Source organism: Sceloporus undulatus, chromosome 4 (assembly GCF_019175285.1).
Source record: "Sceloporus undulatus isolate JIND9_A2432 ecotype Alabama chromosome 4, SceUnd_v1.1, whole genome shotgun sequence".
Lineage (NCBI taxonomy): Eukaryota > Metazoa > Chordata > Lepidosauria > Squamata > Phrynosomatidae > Sceloporus > Sceloporus undulatus.
The window spans coordinates 45670957-45687393 of NC_056525.1; the positions used below are offsets into that span (position 1 = coordinate 45670957).

The window sequence follows — 16437 nt, forward strand, 5'->3', positions numbered from 1 at the left end:
CAAAAACAGTATACCGAAAACCCACACATACAGTCAATCACAAGACAAAGTTTGTGCAAATCTGAGGCTCTCCCACCAAGATTCGATGGACTTCCCAAGATCCACAAGGATTCCATTCCACTCCACTCCACTCTGACCCATAGTGAGTGCTATTGAATCCCCCACATATGACTTGGCCAAGTTTCTGGCCACACAACTACAAACCCATACAGGGCAGACTCTCCACTACATCAAGGACTCAGCTCACTTCATAGCAAAAATCAAGAACCTGGAACTAAAACCTGGAGACATTTTAATCAGCTTTGATGTGCTCTCCCTGTTCACCAAAGTCCCCATAATGGACACCATGACACTCATCCAACAGACTAATAATAATAAAGCTTTTATTTATATACCGCTTTTCTTCCAGATCAAAGCGGTATATATACGATAAAACTCTGTGACACATGTCAAATACAATATTAAAAACTGATTAAAAGCAGTTATAAACAATACAATTTTTAAAAACAGTGCAGTTAAAAATAGTCGGGATATCAGTTATGGGTAGTCATCTTAATCTAGTTGGGGAAGACCTGGCTGTATTCCTGAACCATCTGAACAACATCCACCCCAACATCCAATTCACTACGGAAAAAGAAAAAGAAGGAACACTGCCATTTTTGGATGTCCTAGTCATCCGCAAACCAAACCTACGTTTGAGTCACACAATATACCGAAAACCCACACATACAGACCGATACCTGCACAAAAACTCCAACCATCATCCAGGACAAAAAAGAAGCACAATCAAAACATTGGTAGACCGAGCAAAACGCATCTGTGAACCCCACTTCTTGGAAGATGAACTGAACCATCTGGACCGGGCTCTACAGGCCAATGGTTATTCCAGCTCAGACATCAGAAGGGCTGCCAGGCCCAGAAAAACCCAGAGGAGTGAAGACAAGCAGCCACCCAAAGGGAAGGTATTTTTACCATACATCAAAGGAGTCACAGACAGAATAGGCAAAGTGGCGAGGAAGCACAACCTTCAAATGGTTTACAAACCAACGAAGAAAATCCAGCAAATGCTTCACTCAGCCAAGAACCAGAGTGACCCTCTCATAGCTGCAGGAGTTTACCGCATACCATGCAGCTGCGGACAAGTCTACATAGGGACCACCAAATGCAGCGTGCAAACCAGAATCAAGGAACACAAGAGGCACTGCAGACTGGGCCAGCCAGAAAAATCAGCAGTAGCAGAACATGCCAGTAACCATCTTGGGCATAAAATACTGTTTGAAAACACTAAAGTTGTGGACCAGACCAACCACTACCATGTCAGGATGCACAGGGAAGCCATTGAAATCCACAAACATCTGGACAATTTCAAACGGAAAGAAGAAACCCTTAAAGTGAACAAAATTTGGCTACCAGTCCTGAAGAACAGCAAAATAAGGACTCAGCAAATGCAAATGGGAAACCATTCAGCGTCAGGGGCTTTCCCAGCAGATAATGATCACCAATTAGCAGACATTAATCCTTGTCTGCATTAGCCTCCCAGGCTGAGGCAAGCCATCAGCACAGAACAATACACATGCAAATCACTCCTGCATTCCCATGCTCACACAATATAGATACACCCATTTTTTCCAGGCAAAGCATTCTCTGAAGAGGCCAACCACAGATGCTGGCGAAACGTCAGGAAGAAACTTTTCTGGAACATGGCCACATAGCCCGAAAAACCCACAAAAAAAAAACAAACAAAAAAACAAAAAAAAAAAAACAAAGATGATTTAAGAACCCAGGTCTGCAACTACAGTTGGCCATCCACATTTGCAGCTTTGACTTCTGTGGATTTGATTATTTGTGATTTTGATTAATATGTTCTCTCTAGAAATTTCTAGGTCCTCCAGCCATAAGTTTTGCTGGAAAAAATTGAAATTCTTAGAGAAAAGACTTCTCTAGGCATTTGTAGGTCCTCCAACATGATTCTACAATCAACCTCTGGGAGATGTTGACCATAGAGATTCACTGGAGGATCTGAAGATCCCTAAAGATGGGTTCTCTTAGGTAAAAATAATAGTGTTTTTTTTAATTTGCAGTTTTCCCACATTCATGGGGGTCCTTCACCTCTAACCCCTACAAATGTGGAGGAATCACTGCATACTGAATGTGCTATTAAAACAGAATCAAGTAACCGGAACAGCACTCTTCTTCTCTTTTTTTTCCTAGTCCTCATGACTTTGAACATCATTTGTTTGGATTCTTGGTAAAGTCTGTAAAATAAATCTACAAATCATTCAACACACTGGCATATAAATTGAAGAGGTTTCTACAGAAAAAAATACAGTGTGTGTGCGTGTGCGTAGCACTAGCATTTCAGTAGCTAGATACAAGGTGTGTGGCCCCATATTGTAGCTCCAGCAAAAAGTGGATAAGTCTGATTGATTTAATGTAGGACCCTATTTGTTTCTTGAGATATATTTTGGTTCATTGTTCTGGCTGTCTCTCTTGGGAAATATGCCCAGTTTGTGTATGAGATTCAGAGTAAATCATCTTGGTCAGGTATGTGCAGTATTAATTCTGTCTTCCTCCTCGTGGCCATAGCTTATCTCTGCAGCATCACCTCTTTCACGTTGAGCTCAGTGCTAACTGATATTGTTTCCTTCCAGATATATGGTTGATGCTGCAGACCTGGAGAAGATTGAAGCCTCAAAGAATGAACTTCACAATCTGCTTGATAAGCCACAGCTCCAGGGTATTCCTGTAAGTCAGGGGTGCATGCCCAGGAGTCAAAAGATATTTGGGGGGGGGGCAAAAATCAACAATTTATTTTTACCCTAAATGCTCCAAAATACCCTCCAGAAAGCCACGTTTTAACATCTCCTGGGCCATTTTGGACCAGGAAGAGGCCTTTTTTAAAAAAACAGATGGGGTGATTTCAGGACCCTTCAGAGTTTCATGAGGAGTGAGGGTAATGTGCCCCCTTAGCTTCAGCAGTTGCCTGCCTCTGTTCTAAGTATTGCAGAAGACAAAGGGCCTTCTAAGTGTGCTGGATCACAGTCAGCTGCTAGATCTTCAAGTAGACCTGTCCTGTGTCTTCATTGTCTTCTCTACCACACAGTATTGTTGATATATCTCTTTCTGAGATGTAAATAGTTAAGACTTGAAGGGGCCAAACTTAGAATATGGAAGATCTATTACTGTGGCATTTGACATATAAAAGGACAATACTTCACAAACAGATCCTCAATACTAAGGCCAGAACTTTACATATAAAGTGATTACTGTCTAGCGTTTGCTTGTAACTTGGGCCCGGTACAGAAGGGCACAAAGTGCGAGCCTGTGGGTGGAGTCACAGCGGAGCATCTGCACACTTGATGCTGTGACTCCGCCCCCTCACACCATGATGCCGTGCACCATTCTAGATGGTGCGCAGCATCATGGTGGGACCCTGGCGCTGCATCTAGATGATGCAGCGCCAAAGGGGCATCACAAAACCATGCCACCACAGCTGTGATGCTCTTTAGAGGGCACAAAAATGAGCTGCCTTTTGCGGCTCCTTTTTTCTGCTCTCTGGAGGCAGGATCAGGACCGCAGTGTGCAATGGCTGTGGCCTTTGTCTGGCCAGTAAAGGGGTGGCTGCATGCTGCCCCTTCCTTAGTAATTTTTTTTTAAAAAATCATTTATATCTCATCCTTCCTTACAGAAACCCATAGTAGCTAATAGCCTGCATAAAAAGTTGTTATTTAGAGACGTTCACAAATAGCCATCTGAACTATCCTGCAGTAGGATAGGTAATTGTTATTTGCAATAAAAGGCAAGAGGTATTCATTTGGATGGCTAGATGTTAGTGTGTGTGCTTGTGTGTGTGTGTGTGTGTGTGTGTGTGTGTGTATATATTTCATTGTTTAGAAGTGTGGTGGTGGTTGCCACTAGGGAGTGCATTTAAGACTGATCACAGATGTTCTTCATTAATATTAATCTCCCCCACCCCGCTCCTCCTTCCATATGTCTTCATCTACAGAGAATTTTATCTAAAATGAGTGTTCATATCCATTGTGTTTTGGTTATCTTTGTGAGTTCTTCTGTTAGATAGCATTTATTTTCATCATGTACTCCTTCAAGGAGAAACATTTATGTAAAAAAGACTTTTTTTGGCTTGATTTCTTCTTTATCTTTGCTTATTGTGCAATTTTTTTTTGAAGTACTTCAACTACCAAATTTTCATAAAGTAGAGCATCATCTTAACCAGCACCATCCCTTCTCTGCTACTATGAGAAAGGTTTTTTGTTGTTGTTGTTGCTATCTTTGCATCTGTTGAGGCAGCAGTAGGGCTAGGCAAAGTACCAGCAATCCTAAGTTAAATTTATCAAACAGGCTCTTAAGAAGGGCCTCTGAATATATTCCACTTGTTATTTCAGTTCATCCTTTTGTGACACTTATCCATTCACCTTCTAGTCATGGAGTAATGTTGTGAGTTACTAGCTGACACAATCTATTACAGAAGCTTGAAACAAAAGAGAAAACATAGGCTTCCCATGTATTTAGCAAAAAATTACTACTCCTGAAAGAAGACTATTTTTTAAGGTCAATTTCTAAAGAAAGCTGTACTTAGTGTATCTGTATCAAAAGTTTAACTTTTTTTGCAGAGGTATAAGCTTCACTCATGCATTCTCCGCATGACTTATCAATTCTAAAAATTATTTGTGTTTCGTAAAGTATATGGAGATGCATAATTAACAACACAATTTGTTTGCATTAAAATACCCGTGTTTCAAGGTTGCTCTAATCTAATCACTGTGCCATTGTTTTCCTTGAGTTTTCTAGTGTTCAAGAGCATGGTATGTTATTAAACATACCTGTATGATATCTTTGTCCCCCTTGAGAGCCATTGCTGACCAGAAAATTAGTATTTCCTCACCTGAATTCCTGCTTGGCAAAAGTTCCCTCAATTACTACCAGATTCTGTAGTTTGAGATTGTCAATTCTATTGAAACTATAGGTGCAGAGATTTTTCTTGTTTGACCAATAGAATTCCCCAAACAAACTGTTCCAGAAGTTGACAGCTACGTGTATGAATTGGGCTGAGATCTATGGCTTCTTCCTTTGCAGGTCCTAGTTCTTGGGAACAAGCGAGATCTCCCTGGTGCCTTGGATGAGAAGGAGCTCATTGAGAAGATGTAAGTATTTGCTGTTGTAACTGAGTTGGTTCTGTTAGTCTCACTTTCTCAAAGAGTCCCCTATTAATGCCAGATTTGGTCTTTCTCTTGTGTGGGGTCACATGTACTTGTTCTATGTAGACAGCAGAGGGCCGTTGTTGGCAGGGGAGGACATATGTTACACTGAGCAGGTGAAGGAGCATCTGGGAAGATGGTGTAATAACATTGTCTTAGCAGACAACAAAAATCATGCATTCAGAGGCTCTGTACACCAAGGAAGTATAGAGTGGAAGCCATCTGGTATGTAGTATAATATGGCCATTAAATTTTCTACTTTGTCCATTTTGGACATATCATTAGTGTGTGTGTGAGACAATCCCATGAATTCCATAAGGTTGTTTTAGGCAATGCATACTCAGAAGTTGTTTGCAGCTGCCTTCTTCTGACATACAGTACACAGATACGTAATTAATTATGCATCACTTTAATTTTCTTAGGCTTTGGGTCAATAGTTTTCTCTCACACACATATTCTCTCTTGTGTGTATATTAGTGTAAATAAGAGTCAGTAGGAGGTGTATGAGTTTTTAAAAGACTTTGAGCCATACAAAACCTGTACCACATGGGGGCGGCAGAAGCAGGCATGTGTCTCTTCTGATGATCATCAACTGATGTGGTTGAGCTGAGGACAGTATCTATATAATTCAAGAAAGCAAAATTTTACTTAGTATAGGCAGCTTAGAAAAATAGAAGAGGGTTATGGGGAGAGAGGAAGTATAGTTTCTTACCTCTGTTCTGTCTGAAATCTGGACACACACCACCCTATCTTTCTTTTTATTTTATTATTATTATTATTATATTTTTTCCTTGTTGTCCTGTGGAAATAATTTTGAGAATTTACATCCAGTATTTTTCAGTATCTTACAGTAACACCCCCTTTCATCACAGGGAAGATGTAACTGAGCTCATTCTAACCGCATCAGAGTGTTTGTCTTTTCACTGCCAAAGCCAAAATTGGAGCAGGCAAAAGGGTTGGGTGAAGAGAGTGCTTTTGGGCACCACTGTCTGAAAATTTGCAGGCAGTTTCAAACAGTGGCATGCAGAGTTTCTCCTCATACCACTACATTTCTGAGAGGCCAGGTGCTGTTCGGTCCCACTGCTTTAAAATTGCCAGTGTGCCTTTGTGCATTCACGATTAATGCCCTGTCCATTTTTCTTGATCTGGAATAGAACAGTCCAGTGATAGTTGCCTGTTTGGCCTAGTATAGCTAAGTCCCTTTGGGCAGCTTCTCTACACACATCTACCAAACAATCTGCAGCTTTCTTCAGCCTTTGGAGTTGGAAAAAGATTGTTGGCAGACAGCATTTGTCTACCTCTGCTCTGTTTTGTATTTTGTTTTGGAAACTACCTTCAGGGTGCTTTTGCTATTAAAGGCAGCTTTAAAATCTATAAATATGTGTGTTTCTGAGACCTAAAAGCTCCAAATCAGATTGAATGTGGATTATTGTTCATGCATGCTCTTCCTATGGGATGGACATGGGAAAAAGGAAGAGGCACGAGCTTGTTACCCCAACATTCATAACAAGAAGAACTGAATTAGATCCTTATCACATTTGCACAGCTGCCCTGGAATGGGAAGATGTCTTGTTTGTTGCAATGCCTATTGCAGTTTCTCTGTGTGTGGTGCATTTCTCCAAGGAAATTTGATCTCTTTTGCTTCTATTTCTCTTGCAGGAACCTATCTGCCATCCAGGACCGAGAGATCTGTTGCTATTCAATCTCTTGCAAAGAAAAGGACAACATTGGTAAGTGAGGAAGGGAAGGGGGAGCTATAGGATCAGAGTGCCTGACAACCTGAAGAGTATTGTTGGAGGGCAGGGGAGTAATTGTCAATTCATGTCTAAACTTCCATGAAGAGGGCCTACCACATGTTATTGGCTTTGGAATATGTGAGCAGCCTGAATCGAAAACTTTGAAATGTTAGACTGATTTTATAATAGTTCACTGAAAGGCCTTGGTGCCTTCTTCATCTGTACATCAAATGATAGGGCAAGAAAAGCTATTTTAGGCCAGCAGACAGAGAGTAGAGTTTCACTCACATACAAGGGCCATTCCCTGTATGGAGAATGTGTCAGAGATGGGTTGGCAACTGGGTTGCAAGAATGGATCATGAATTGGGCCTCAGTATTTGGGGAAACTTCTCTGTGTAGCCATGAGCCATTTGCATGCTTCCCTTATGTCCAACTAAGCAGCAGACAGATTGGTGCATCTTTTTTCCCCTTTGTGCTCATTAATTGCATCTTCTATTTGACAGACATCACCCTACAGTGGCTTATTCAGCACTCAAAGTCCCGGCGAAGCTGAGAGCTCTTTGGCCAGATCTTGGATCGGGAAGATGCCATTGTAAAAGCCCAAACGCACCTCCTCCTTCCTCTTTCCCCCATCTCCTGCTCTTTCCATCCCTCTTGCCCACCTTCCTTTCCATAGATGGGTATTTTTAGGGGACCCCAGACTCCTCTTCTGCTGAGATTGAACTCCTGTTTTTATTGTAAAGAAACTGTCTGCCCCTCTCCCTTTGCTCCTTACTCTGGTTTTGGCACTGTTCTGTTGTTGTTGGTGTGTGTACAGTATATATATATATATGTATATATATTTTAATTTTTTAATTTAAGCAATTAACGCTGTTACTAAAAGGGGCCTGTGAGCTATCAAAGGGGCAGTGACAAACAAGGTGTGGCAGGGAACTATCAAACACAGTATTGGGAGTGTCACAAGCAGCCACAGGGCAGTTGGGCCCTTGCTGGGAATGGAGCATGGCTTTGGACCCAAGAGACCTCCTCCCTTTCTCTCTTCCCTTTCTCCCTCTGTGTCAGAATCTAATGCTGTCTGCCCTCTCTGCTTCTTTCTCTGCTGCTCCAAGCTGCGCAGTGGTACGGGTGTAGGATGAGCCTCTGGAAAAGGCTTATAGAGCAGTATTGTTCACATTTAGTCTTCTGGTCTGAGGCTTTAGAGGCGAGTCAGTGCCATCTCATTCCCCCTGCCCCCAAACCCTGGGTCAGTTAAAAAGCAACTCTATGGTTTTTCAACCAGCAGGATGTTAAGTTCACACTATATGAGCTTTGTCTCCCTCTCAGCTAGTTCCTGAGATACCTGTGTATCCTCAGCTGCCACTGTCCTGCACCAACCCATATCTGATACAGATTGGGACTCTCAGTTTTTGCAAGCCTGTTTGCTAGTCTCCCTTCCCTTTGAAGCTGGAGTCTTTCTGTAGTTATGGGATCAGCGCCTAAGCAGAAGTACAGAGTGGGATATATACACACACAAACAAAATGGTTGTGTAGAGGCACAATCTTGGCCTAGTTTGTTTTGTGTGCTGCCAAAGAAATCAGATCTGAAGTGCCAGGGCTCATGAAGACTCTGTTCCAAGGCCTTCCCTTCACAAAAATCCCGGTGTGGATTTTTCAGCTTATGTGGGGTGGACAGGTTCTCCGGGATGCTCACTTCAGATCTTGGACTCCTTTGATGTGTATTATAGAGCAGAAATGACAGGAGATGGAGATGATACTATGTCCAGTTTGCAAGTGTTTTCACAGCCCATAGCCTGGTCTCTTTAAGAGCAATGACTGCAAGTTGGTGTGAGGCCTTTTTGGTTCTACGTTAATATAGTTGAACAGGATCAGGGGGATCTTGACCTTTTGTGTGTGCACACAAGTTTGCTTGATAAATTTGTGCTTCACTGTGTGCTGGACAAAGCAGGACCAGAGTTTCTAGCTAATGGCAGTGGTAGGAAGCGGGGAAGAGGATATTCCTGAACGGGGGGTTACATGCAGGCTGGCAGAGCTGGCCAGTGTCGTGTGTTAGCTGTCTACTCAACCTTGAGATTTCCAGGAACTGCAGCAGGGTATGTAGGAAGGGGGCTATGTGAAGACTTATCAGGCTTCATGTGTTAGCCCCTTTGTCTCCCTGTTAAGGGCAGCTGATTATAGGCCACAGGGGCCCCATGTCTTCCCCTGCCCTGCTAAAGCAATGGACAGATGTGAAACTGCACAGCCCTTCCTGCCCTTGCCTGGCCTTTTCCTGTGCAGAGTTGCTTCTGAGGTGGGGGGGGGAGGCTTTCTAATTGCATCTTTTCTTCCCACCCTTCCTGTTCTCGTTTTCACAGAATTGCACAAGGAGATATTTTACTTTTTTTAATTTAATGAACTGTAAAGTGTCATTTATTCCTTTTTTAAAATATATTTTGGCTCATATTTTGACCTTCTCTGTTGGGAAATGAATCTTGTAACAGTACTTTTTTTTTGCCTCCTAATAACAATAAATTAACAATTTTGTGTTGGTGGTGGTTGCACTGTGGTCCTCTTTGCTGTGAATTGGGTCATATTTTCTCTTTCACACTCATTTTCTTTGAACCTACTGCCACCTACAGACTAAGTCAGTCTTTCTGGCCTTGAAGGCAGAGCTTATGTGTGTGTGCCTACAAGTTGCCTGTCGATTTATGGTGACCCCATGAGTTTCATAGGGTTTTCTTAGGTAGGGAATACTCAAAGATGGCTTTGCCAGTTTCTTCTTCTGAAATATAGCTTGCAGCACTGGGTATTTGTTGGCGATCTCCCATCCAAGTACTAACCAGGGAACAGCTATGTAGATCTGTGTTGTGAATTCCTCTATTGGCAAATGATTTAACTAGATGACCCTTGGAATTCCTTTGAAATCTACAGTAATTCTATGAGTTTGTGATACTGTGGAACAATGGCGAAGCAACAGGTTTTTTAAAAAAATACAAGTTCAGAATAAAAAAGTGATTCTGGTTATTCGGAATTCTCTGTCCAGTTTTTAGCATCCCATTAGTACTGGAAATTATGCAGTTCAGGGCAATTACAATGATCATAGTGTTCAATCAACTCAGTGTGTGGTAAAGGTGTCTTGCCTTGGTGGCCTCAACATCAACCCAGATTTTCATAAAGCTCTTTTTTGCCCTGGCGTTAAAGATTTAAGCAACCTTTTGGGTAGATTCAATTTTCTCCCTGCAACAGAGGATGAATAATAATAATAACAATAACAATAACAATAACAATAATAATTTGTTTTATTTATATACCGCTATTCCAAGATCATAGCGGTGAACAGCAAGTAAGCTAATTAGCAAGTAAGCTAATTACCCTGTCTGCCTCTGCCTCTGCCTCTGTGTGCATTGATACTCCTGTGCATAAATTTTCCCTCTGCTTCCTGAGTGTGTAAAGATTTGGTGTGGTTTCTCCCCCCCTTTTTTTTCTGGATGGCTTTGGGCATTCTGAGGCTATCAAGTAGCCAGACACCATTCTAAACAATGAGGGTGAACCTGAGACCAAGACATTGACCATCATTGAGTCAAGAGCAAGGAGTGAATTCTTGACTAAATGAACTGACAGTGTTCTGTTGGGAGATCAGGCGCTGCAGTTGTATTAGTGTCTAAGATGTGTCTCACTTTGCAAAAAATGTGTTCACGTTGCTACAGATGCATATAGCTATCCTTCTGGAATTTGCCTTATTTGCAGTACTTTTCTCATATGCTAAGCAGATTTGGACATTCTAATGAGCCTTCAAGTTATTTCACTTAATTTTTAATTTTAGTTAAATTTTTGATCCATGGTAACTTAAAAAAAAAACCTTAAGAATTGATGTTCTGGATTAGGGCCAGAGAACAATATAACTGACTGAATGTCTCTAGGGAAACTCACAAAATGTAAATAGGGTCTGGTGGAACCATTGCAAGGCATACAACTTGCTGCCTTTCTGGATGCTTTGGAGTAGAAGTCACATCAACTCCAGCCAGCCTGGCCTTTTCTGAGTATGAAAGGGTACCAACTTGCCTCCCACCTTGTCAGTAATGCACGGACAGGGATTTGTGACTGTCCAGATATTATTTGGTTCTAGCTTCTATTATCTGCTGGTTGGAACAGAGTCCAACAATAGCTGGACAGCCAGATTCCTCAGTCCTGCAGTAGCTATTGATAATCATCCCATCTGTTATTCCTTGCCTGTCTTCATTCCAACTTGAATTGTTAACTAAGGTACTTCTTGTGATTTGTAATGGAATCTTTCCTTGTTGCAAAGGATTGTGAGAAACACTCTTGGCTATACCTTCATTCAGGCCTCACTATTCTTTACAACATTTAAACATATATGATCTATCAGTGTCCTCACGAAATGAAACATTGGGGATTTCTGCCAGAGAAAGGATCAGTCTTGTGGTGGTGCCAGAGGCTTACCTGGCCCATACATTATGGTCTTTAATTTTGGTTTTTGGTTCTTACTATTAACACAACAGGCAGGCTCTTCTTAATGGCCCATCTACTGTGGTGTAAAGAAGCAGGTAAAACAGTGATGAGCTGTTCATGATCTTACTTGGGATCTTCTGATACTGAGGAAACTTGGTGTTCATTGAACACAATTTGATATGAAAGGCACTGCCCAAATTATTTTCAAAGCCTTCTGTGCTGGTTCATTGCTAAGTGTGTGATTTCTCTGTTGCAAAGATGGGCAAAAGGTAGAGATGGATCTACAGTCCGTCCACGCCTTATGCGGGGATCCGTTCCGGATCCCTCCATGTAAGGCGAATTCCGCCTATGCTCGAGCCCCATTGGAAACAATGGGGCTCGGGCGCAGGCGCGCACGCCCATTCAATTGAATGGGACGTGCTGCCCCTTCCGCCCCTTGCGTGCCCCGTGGCTTGAGCGCGTATGCTCAAGGCCGCGTATGGCGCGGGCGCACTGTACTAGCAGATCTGATATATCTGCAGTAGATTGGAAAACATTTGATATGTTAAAATTATTATCTTCCCTCCAGTCCACCAAAACTATTCAGTTAAAATGAAGCAAACTTGAGTTAATCAATATTTTTGGAAGGACTGTGAGCTCTGTTCAGTTCTGGTACTCAGAACAAGTTTCTGGGCTCAGTATTATTTAATTCTAAATGCAGGTCTCCTGCACAGGGCTCTGATCAGTGGGTCTCTAGGGGACTCTAGTAAAAATGAACAAGACCCTAGAATGTAATGTATTTCCAACACAATTCAACTACTCACATTTGGTGTTTCTGCTTTTTTCATTTATGTACATGTCATATTGGCAAAGCTGGAACCATTCCAAAGATCATGGAATGGTCTGTTCTTATTTAATTCATTGTCCATCCTTAATCCAGTATTGGTAGCTATGCAAATATTTGCCACCTGGCCCTTGGCTGCTAGGATCACCCCATATCTTGTTTCCCTTCCAGCAGTAGCACTCTGAGCTCAAACTCCCAGTGAAAGTAACATAGTATGCTTTCTCTTATGCAGTTGAGTAAAGAGGGTTACCCATTCTGGCTACCCATTCCCGGCCCCAATGTCTTTGAAATGTTAAGGCACACTAGCCTTCCCCCCTCCCCCCAAAAAAAGCTCTACAGTATTCCAGCCAGGCTTGGTCTTGGATGGTATCTCTTCCCCCCCCCCTCCCCCCATTTTCCACCCCCAGATCTCTAACCAACCAGGAGCCTTTGAAACAAATCAAGCATTGTTCTTGCTTGGCCCTTGCTCAGGGTAAATCAGCAAGGGGGAAAGCACTGCATGAATAGCAGCTTCCATCCATTCCCTCCTGTCCTCTTAGATATTCAGGTCACATCACTGCTTAAGCTGCACACAGGCCCCTCACCCACACTAGCAGGCCTTGAATCAAGAGTCTTGATTCAAGACAGTGGCCTCTTCTTTCTCTGGGTCTCTGTCACCACCATTCAGGCTTGCTTTACTTGCTATGATGAATATTTCTAATCCTGTGCTGGCAAAGATTATACATAATCCTCAACATAGCTAACTGTGCACCTTCTACCTAAAGGCAGGGGATGTGTGGCCTTCCTGACAGATGCCAGACACTGTTGCCCATCGTACTTGGCCAGTGGCCATATGGCTTGGGCTGATGGGCATCATAACCCAGGAGTATCTGGAGAGCTGCACATTCCTCACATTTGTACTACAGAAATTGTCACAAAGGAACCCCATCCAGTACAAAGACTCATCACATGTATACTGCCCTTTGGGACACTCCCAACCAAGAACAGGGAAAGAAAGGTCAAATTGTCCCATTGTAAGCAGCTTTTCATGTACTCTTTGAAATGAATAGGTCTACCAAGCCATCATGATTTCACTTCTTTTTTATTTCTTCTATTGATTCTAATCAGTCATCTCATTTACATGTTCAGCTCCTTTCCTTCCTGCCCTCATGAGGGTATAAGGAAAGGACTGTGTTCAGTTAGTTGCCAGGAAAGTGCTGGGTATTCTTCAGATATAACTGGGCATTGCTTTGGGCGTGTGGCAAGTACATATTAACTGAGGACAGCTGAGATTAGAGAGCAAATGGAAGGTCAGAATTTTTAAAATCTACCAGCATTTTGTATCCACTGTTCTGCTCTGTTTTTGTAAATTCTGAAGTACTTGCAATGGGTGTTTGACATTAGGATTTTCATGCATAGCCCCAGAAATATACAACTACTCCATATGGGTTGGCAGATGAAAGTCCATTGCTCTTCCTAATGTAGCTTTCTCCACCCTGGTGCCCTACTAATGTGTTTCGTTGCCATTCCCCATCAGTCCGATGCTAGTGGTGGATGATGGGAGTTGCAGACCTGAAAGGCACCAATTTGGAGAGAGTTGATCTGGTATAGTGGTGTTCATGTTGTTCTCTGTTGGGCCTGGAACATCTCAGCAGAACTTTTTTTTAAAAAAATCCAAAATAAGGGAATAATTAAGACAATGGGAAGAAAATGGGAGGAAGCCCAAAGTCAAAGGACACAACCATTTACCTCTGAAGATTCAAATGTGGTTGCTCAAAGTAAGCTGAAAGATATGTCTGAAAAAGATTGCTCTATGGCAAACAAATATGCTCTCACGGTGTGTTGCATTTGTTTGCCTCCCTTGTGACAGTTAAATTTTCTGCCTTCTGTGTCCATCTGAATCTCTCCGGCCTCATGGGTGTTGTGGTTGCAGATGATTTGCATCTGGTCTGGCTCCTGCAGCATTGAACCCACATCTCTCTATCTCTTTCCTCCCCAAAGCTTCTTCAATTCCCAGTCAAAATGATGCATAGTCCCAGAGCAAAGGGCTTCTCTTCTGTCCAGAAAGAGAAAATGCCATTGCCCAGTCTGTTGGTGAGAGATATTTCCTTGGGAGACACACCAATTGTGCCTGCCCCAGGACTGCTCCTGTTTGCTAATGGGGGCAGCAATCCAAACATCACTTTCTTTCTACAAAGACAGAAACTTTGTCCCCATGGCAGCAGGCTCAAGAAGAACTGTGGGTGTCATTCCCTGCACAAAGCCTTCACTGATCCCCCCCTTGCATCCCATCCCCTAGCAACTGCCTCCCTCTCTAAGTGCCATTTATTGCTCCTGAGGGTACAATCCAAAGGGAGCAAGGAACAAACAGAGCAGGGAGTCTTACTTAAGCAGAATGGGGGTAGCTGAATGCAATGAACATTGGAAACCAGGTAGCGTGCTCTAAACATGTTCATTTTAATGCCACGTCAGTTGCTGAGGGAAAGAGATACGCTGTCTGTCATGGGATGGTAGGCAAGGAGGTTACTATTTGAAAACAGGGCTATCTCACTCAGTACAACCGGTGAGTGGCCACAGCTGTGGTATAGAAACTATTCCTGTCACTTGCTACCTGACAGCTTTTGAAAAAGAGAGGGCTCATAATAGATATGCTCTAATAGCCTGCAAGAGAATATCTGCTAAATGTGGGAAACTTGGGTGCCCATTTTGCTTAGGTCAGACTTGTTGTTCCTTTCTTTGCTCATATTATTACAGCTTCTTGACCAGCTTTTGCTATCATTACTTGGTTTCTCCTTATTTTACGAAGCACAAATAAATGCACCAGAAAGCGAATGAGCTTTTTATATGGGAGCAGCTGCCCTCGGTTTCAGCTGAAATCTTTTCCCATTTGCAATGGTATACTCAGTCTGTTAATGCAAGTAAACCAGACAGAGTAGAAAGATGAAGACTTGCTCTCTGAGGTTTTTATTTCCAACAAAGATAAAACAGTTTGAATGTGGCAACCATTGACAAGTTTTATGTGTTATACACCTAAATATATCTCCAAATGTGATCATGTAAAGATTTTTTTTTAGAAATTCACAGTATTCCACCTACAAAAATTGGCTTGCAGCTTCCCACAAAAAAGTGATGGCCTGGATTACAAAGGAAGCTACTTTGTCACTGCCAGTGGATACTAAAATTTTATTATCTCATTTTACTGCCCTTTCTGCTCCATCCTCACAGCCAAGAAGAGGTGGGAACCTCTACCTGCATCAACTACTCTTCAAGAGCACCATAAACATCAGCTTCAGTTACACCTTCAACAAGATGCTGCCCTGTGGCTCTGACATTGCCACTTGTCTTCTGTATGATTTTTACCTCTTTGATGAGAAAATGACTGAATTTTGAAAACTCATGTTATTCTCCACCTTTTTATTTTGTATCTTTGTGGTAGCCTAATAAAGCACCAAGATGTGCATTCTGGATTTTGTTGTATTCTCATCCTTGTTGTATATTGTGTATTTGGAAAGTCTGTCTCTTCTAATTGTAAAGAAACTGAAGAATCTTAAGCCTGGAAGTTTTTTGGTTTTCTTTTGTTTTTCCTTTTTAGTACTTTCTGCCCTCATTTAATTAACCTGTTAAAATTAACCTGTCCTGGAGTAGGAGTCTTGCATCACCAAAACTGTTAATCATAACATTTCATGAAGGTCAAATTGGTAAACAATCTCATGGGTCTTTCTGCTGTCTTGTGGATTTGAACACTTTGCTCACACATGGGTCTATTCTCTGCAAATGCAGAATCTGATTCTTATTATCCCAATACTGTGGGATGCTGGTTTGGAAGAGAAAGGAAGAGCACTGGAAGTGAGATAGGATCATTACAAACTAGTGTGTTATTGAATATGGATGGCTCAGAGGCAGCTCAGGCAGTGCCCTGTGGAGAGAACAGAAGCAGTTTTCTTGCAGTCACTTGACACTATACAGAAAGCACAAGTTCCTGTTTGACAGCCCAAAATATTTTGTACCTGAGGCAGAGCAGCAAATGGTGTTTCCATATGTACCTAGGCCAAAGTGCATACCCAGCCTTATTATTTTAGTAGGTGGGGGGTTCAGAGAATCCCATAAAAACCTTTCCCTATCCCAGAAGTGTTGTTTTTTTAAAAAAAATAATAACCCTCTGATTTCATGATTTCCCAAACCTAGATCTGAAACTGTAGCCTCCTTTTATCTAACAGAAGAACCAGTGTGCAGTTTG

At 42.1% G+C, this 16437-nt stretch overlaps 1 protein-coding gene across 3 annotated transcripts in view; it reads left to right on the forward strand.

The window, feature by feature from the left end:
* The window catches only part of ARL8A (ADP ribosylation factor like GTPase 8A), a 59651-nt gene extending 43983 nt beyond the window's left edge, over nucleotides 1-15668 (forward strand). For 2 of the 3 annotated variants that reach the window (XM_042465187.1, XM_042465191.1), the window contains 4 exons: nucleotides 2652-2745; nucleotides 5095-5162; nucleotides 6876-6946; nucleotides 15426-15668. In XM_042465187.1, the coding sequence (XP_042321121.1) occupies nucleotides 2652-2745; nucleotides 5095-5162; nucleotides 6876-6946; nucleotides 15426-15529 (337 nt within the window). In that variant the 3' untranslated portion in view covers nucleotides 15530-15668. Of the gene's footprint in view, nucleotides 1-2651; nucleotides 2746-5094; nucleotides 5163-6875; nucleotides 6947-7455; nucleotides 9480-15425 lie in introns of those variants that run through there. The other variant, XM_042465188.1, reaches the window with a different exon arrangement.
* Nucleotides 15669-16437: the final 769 nt, after the last annotated feature.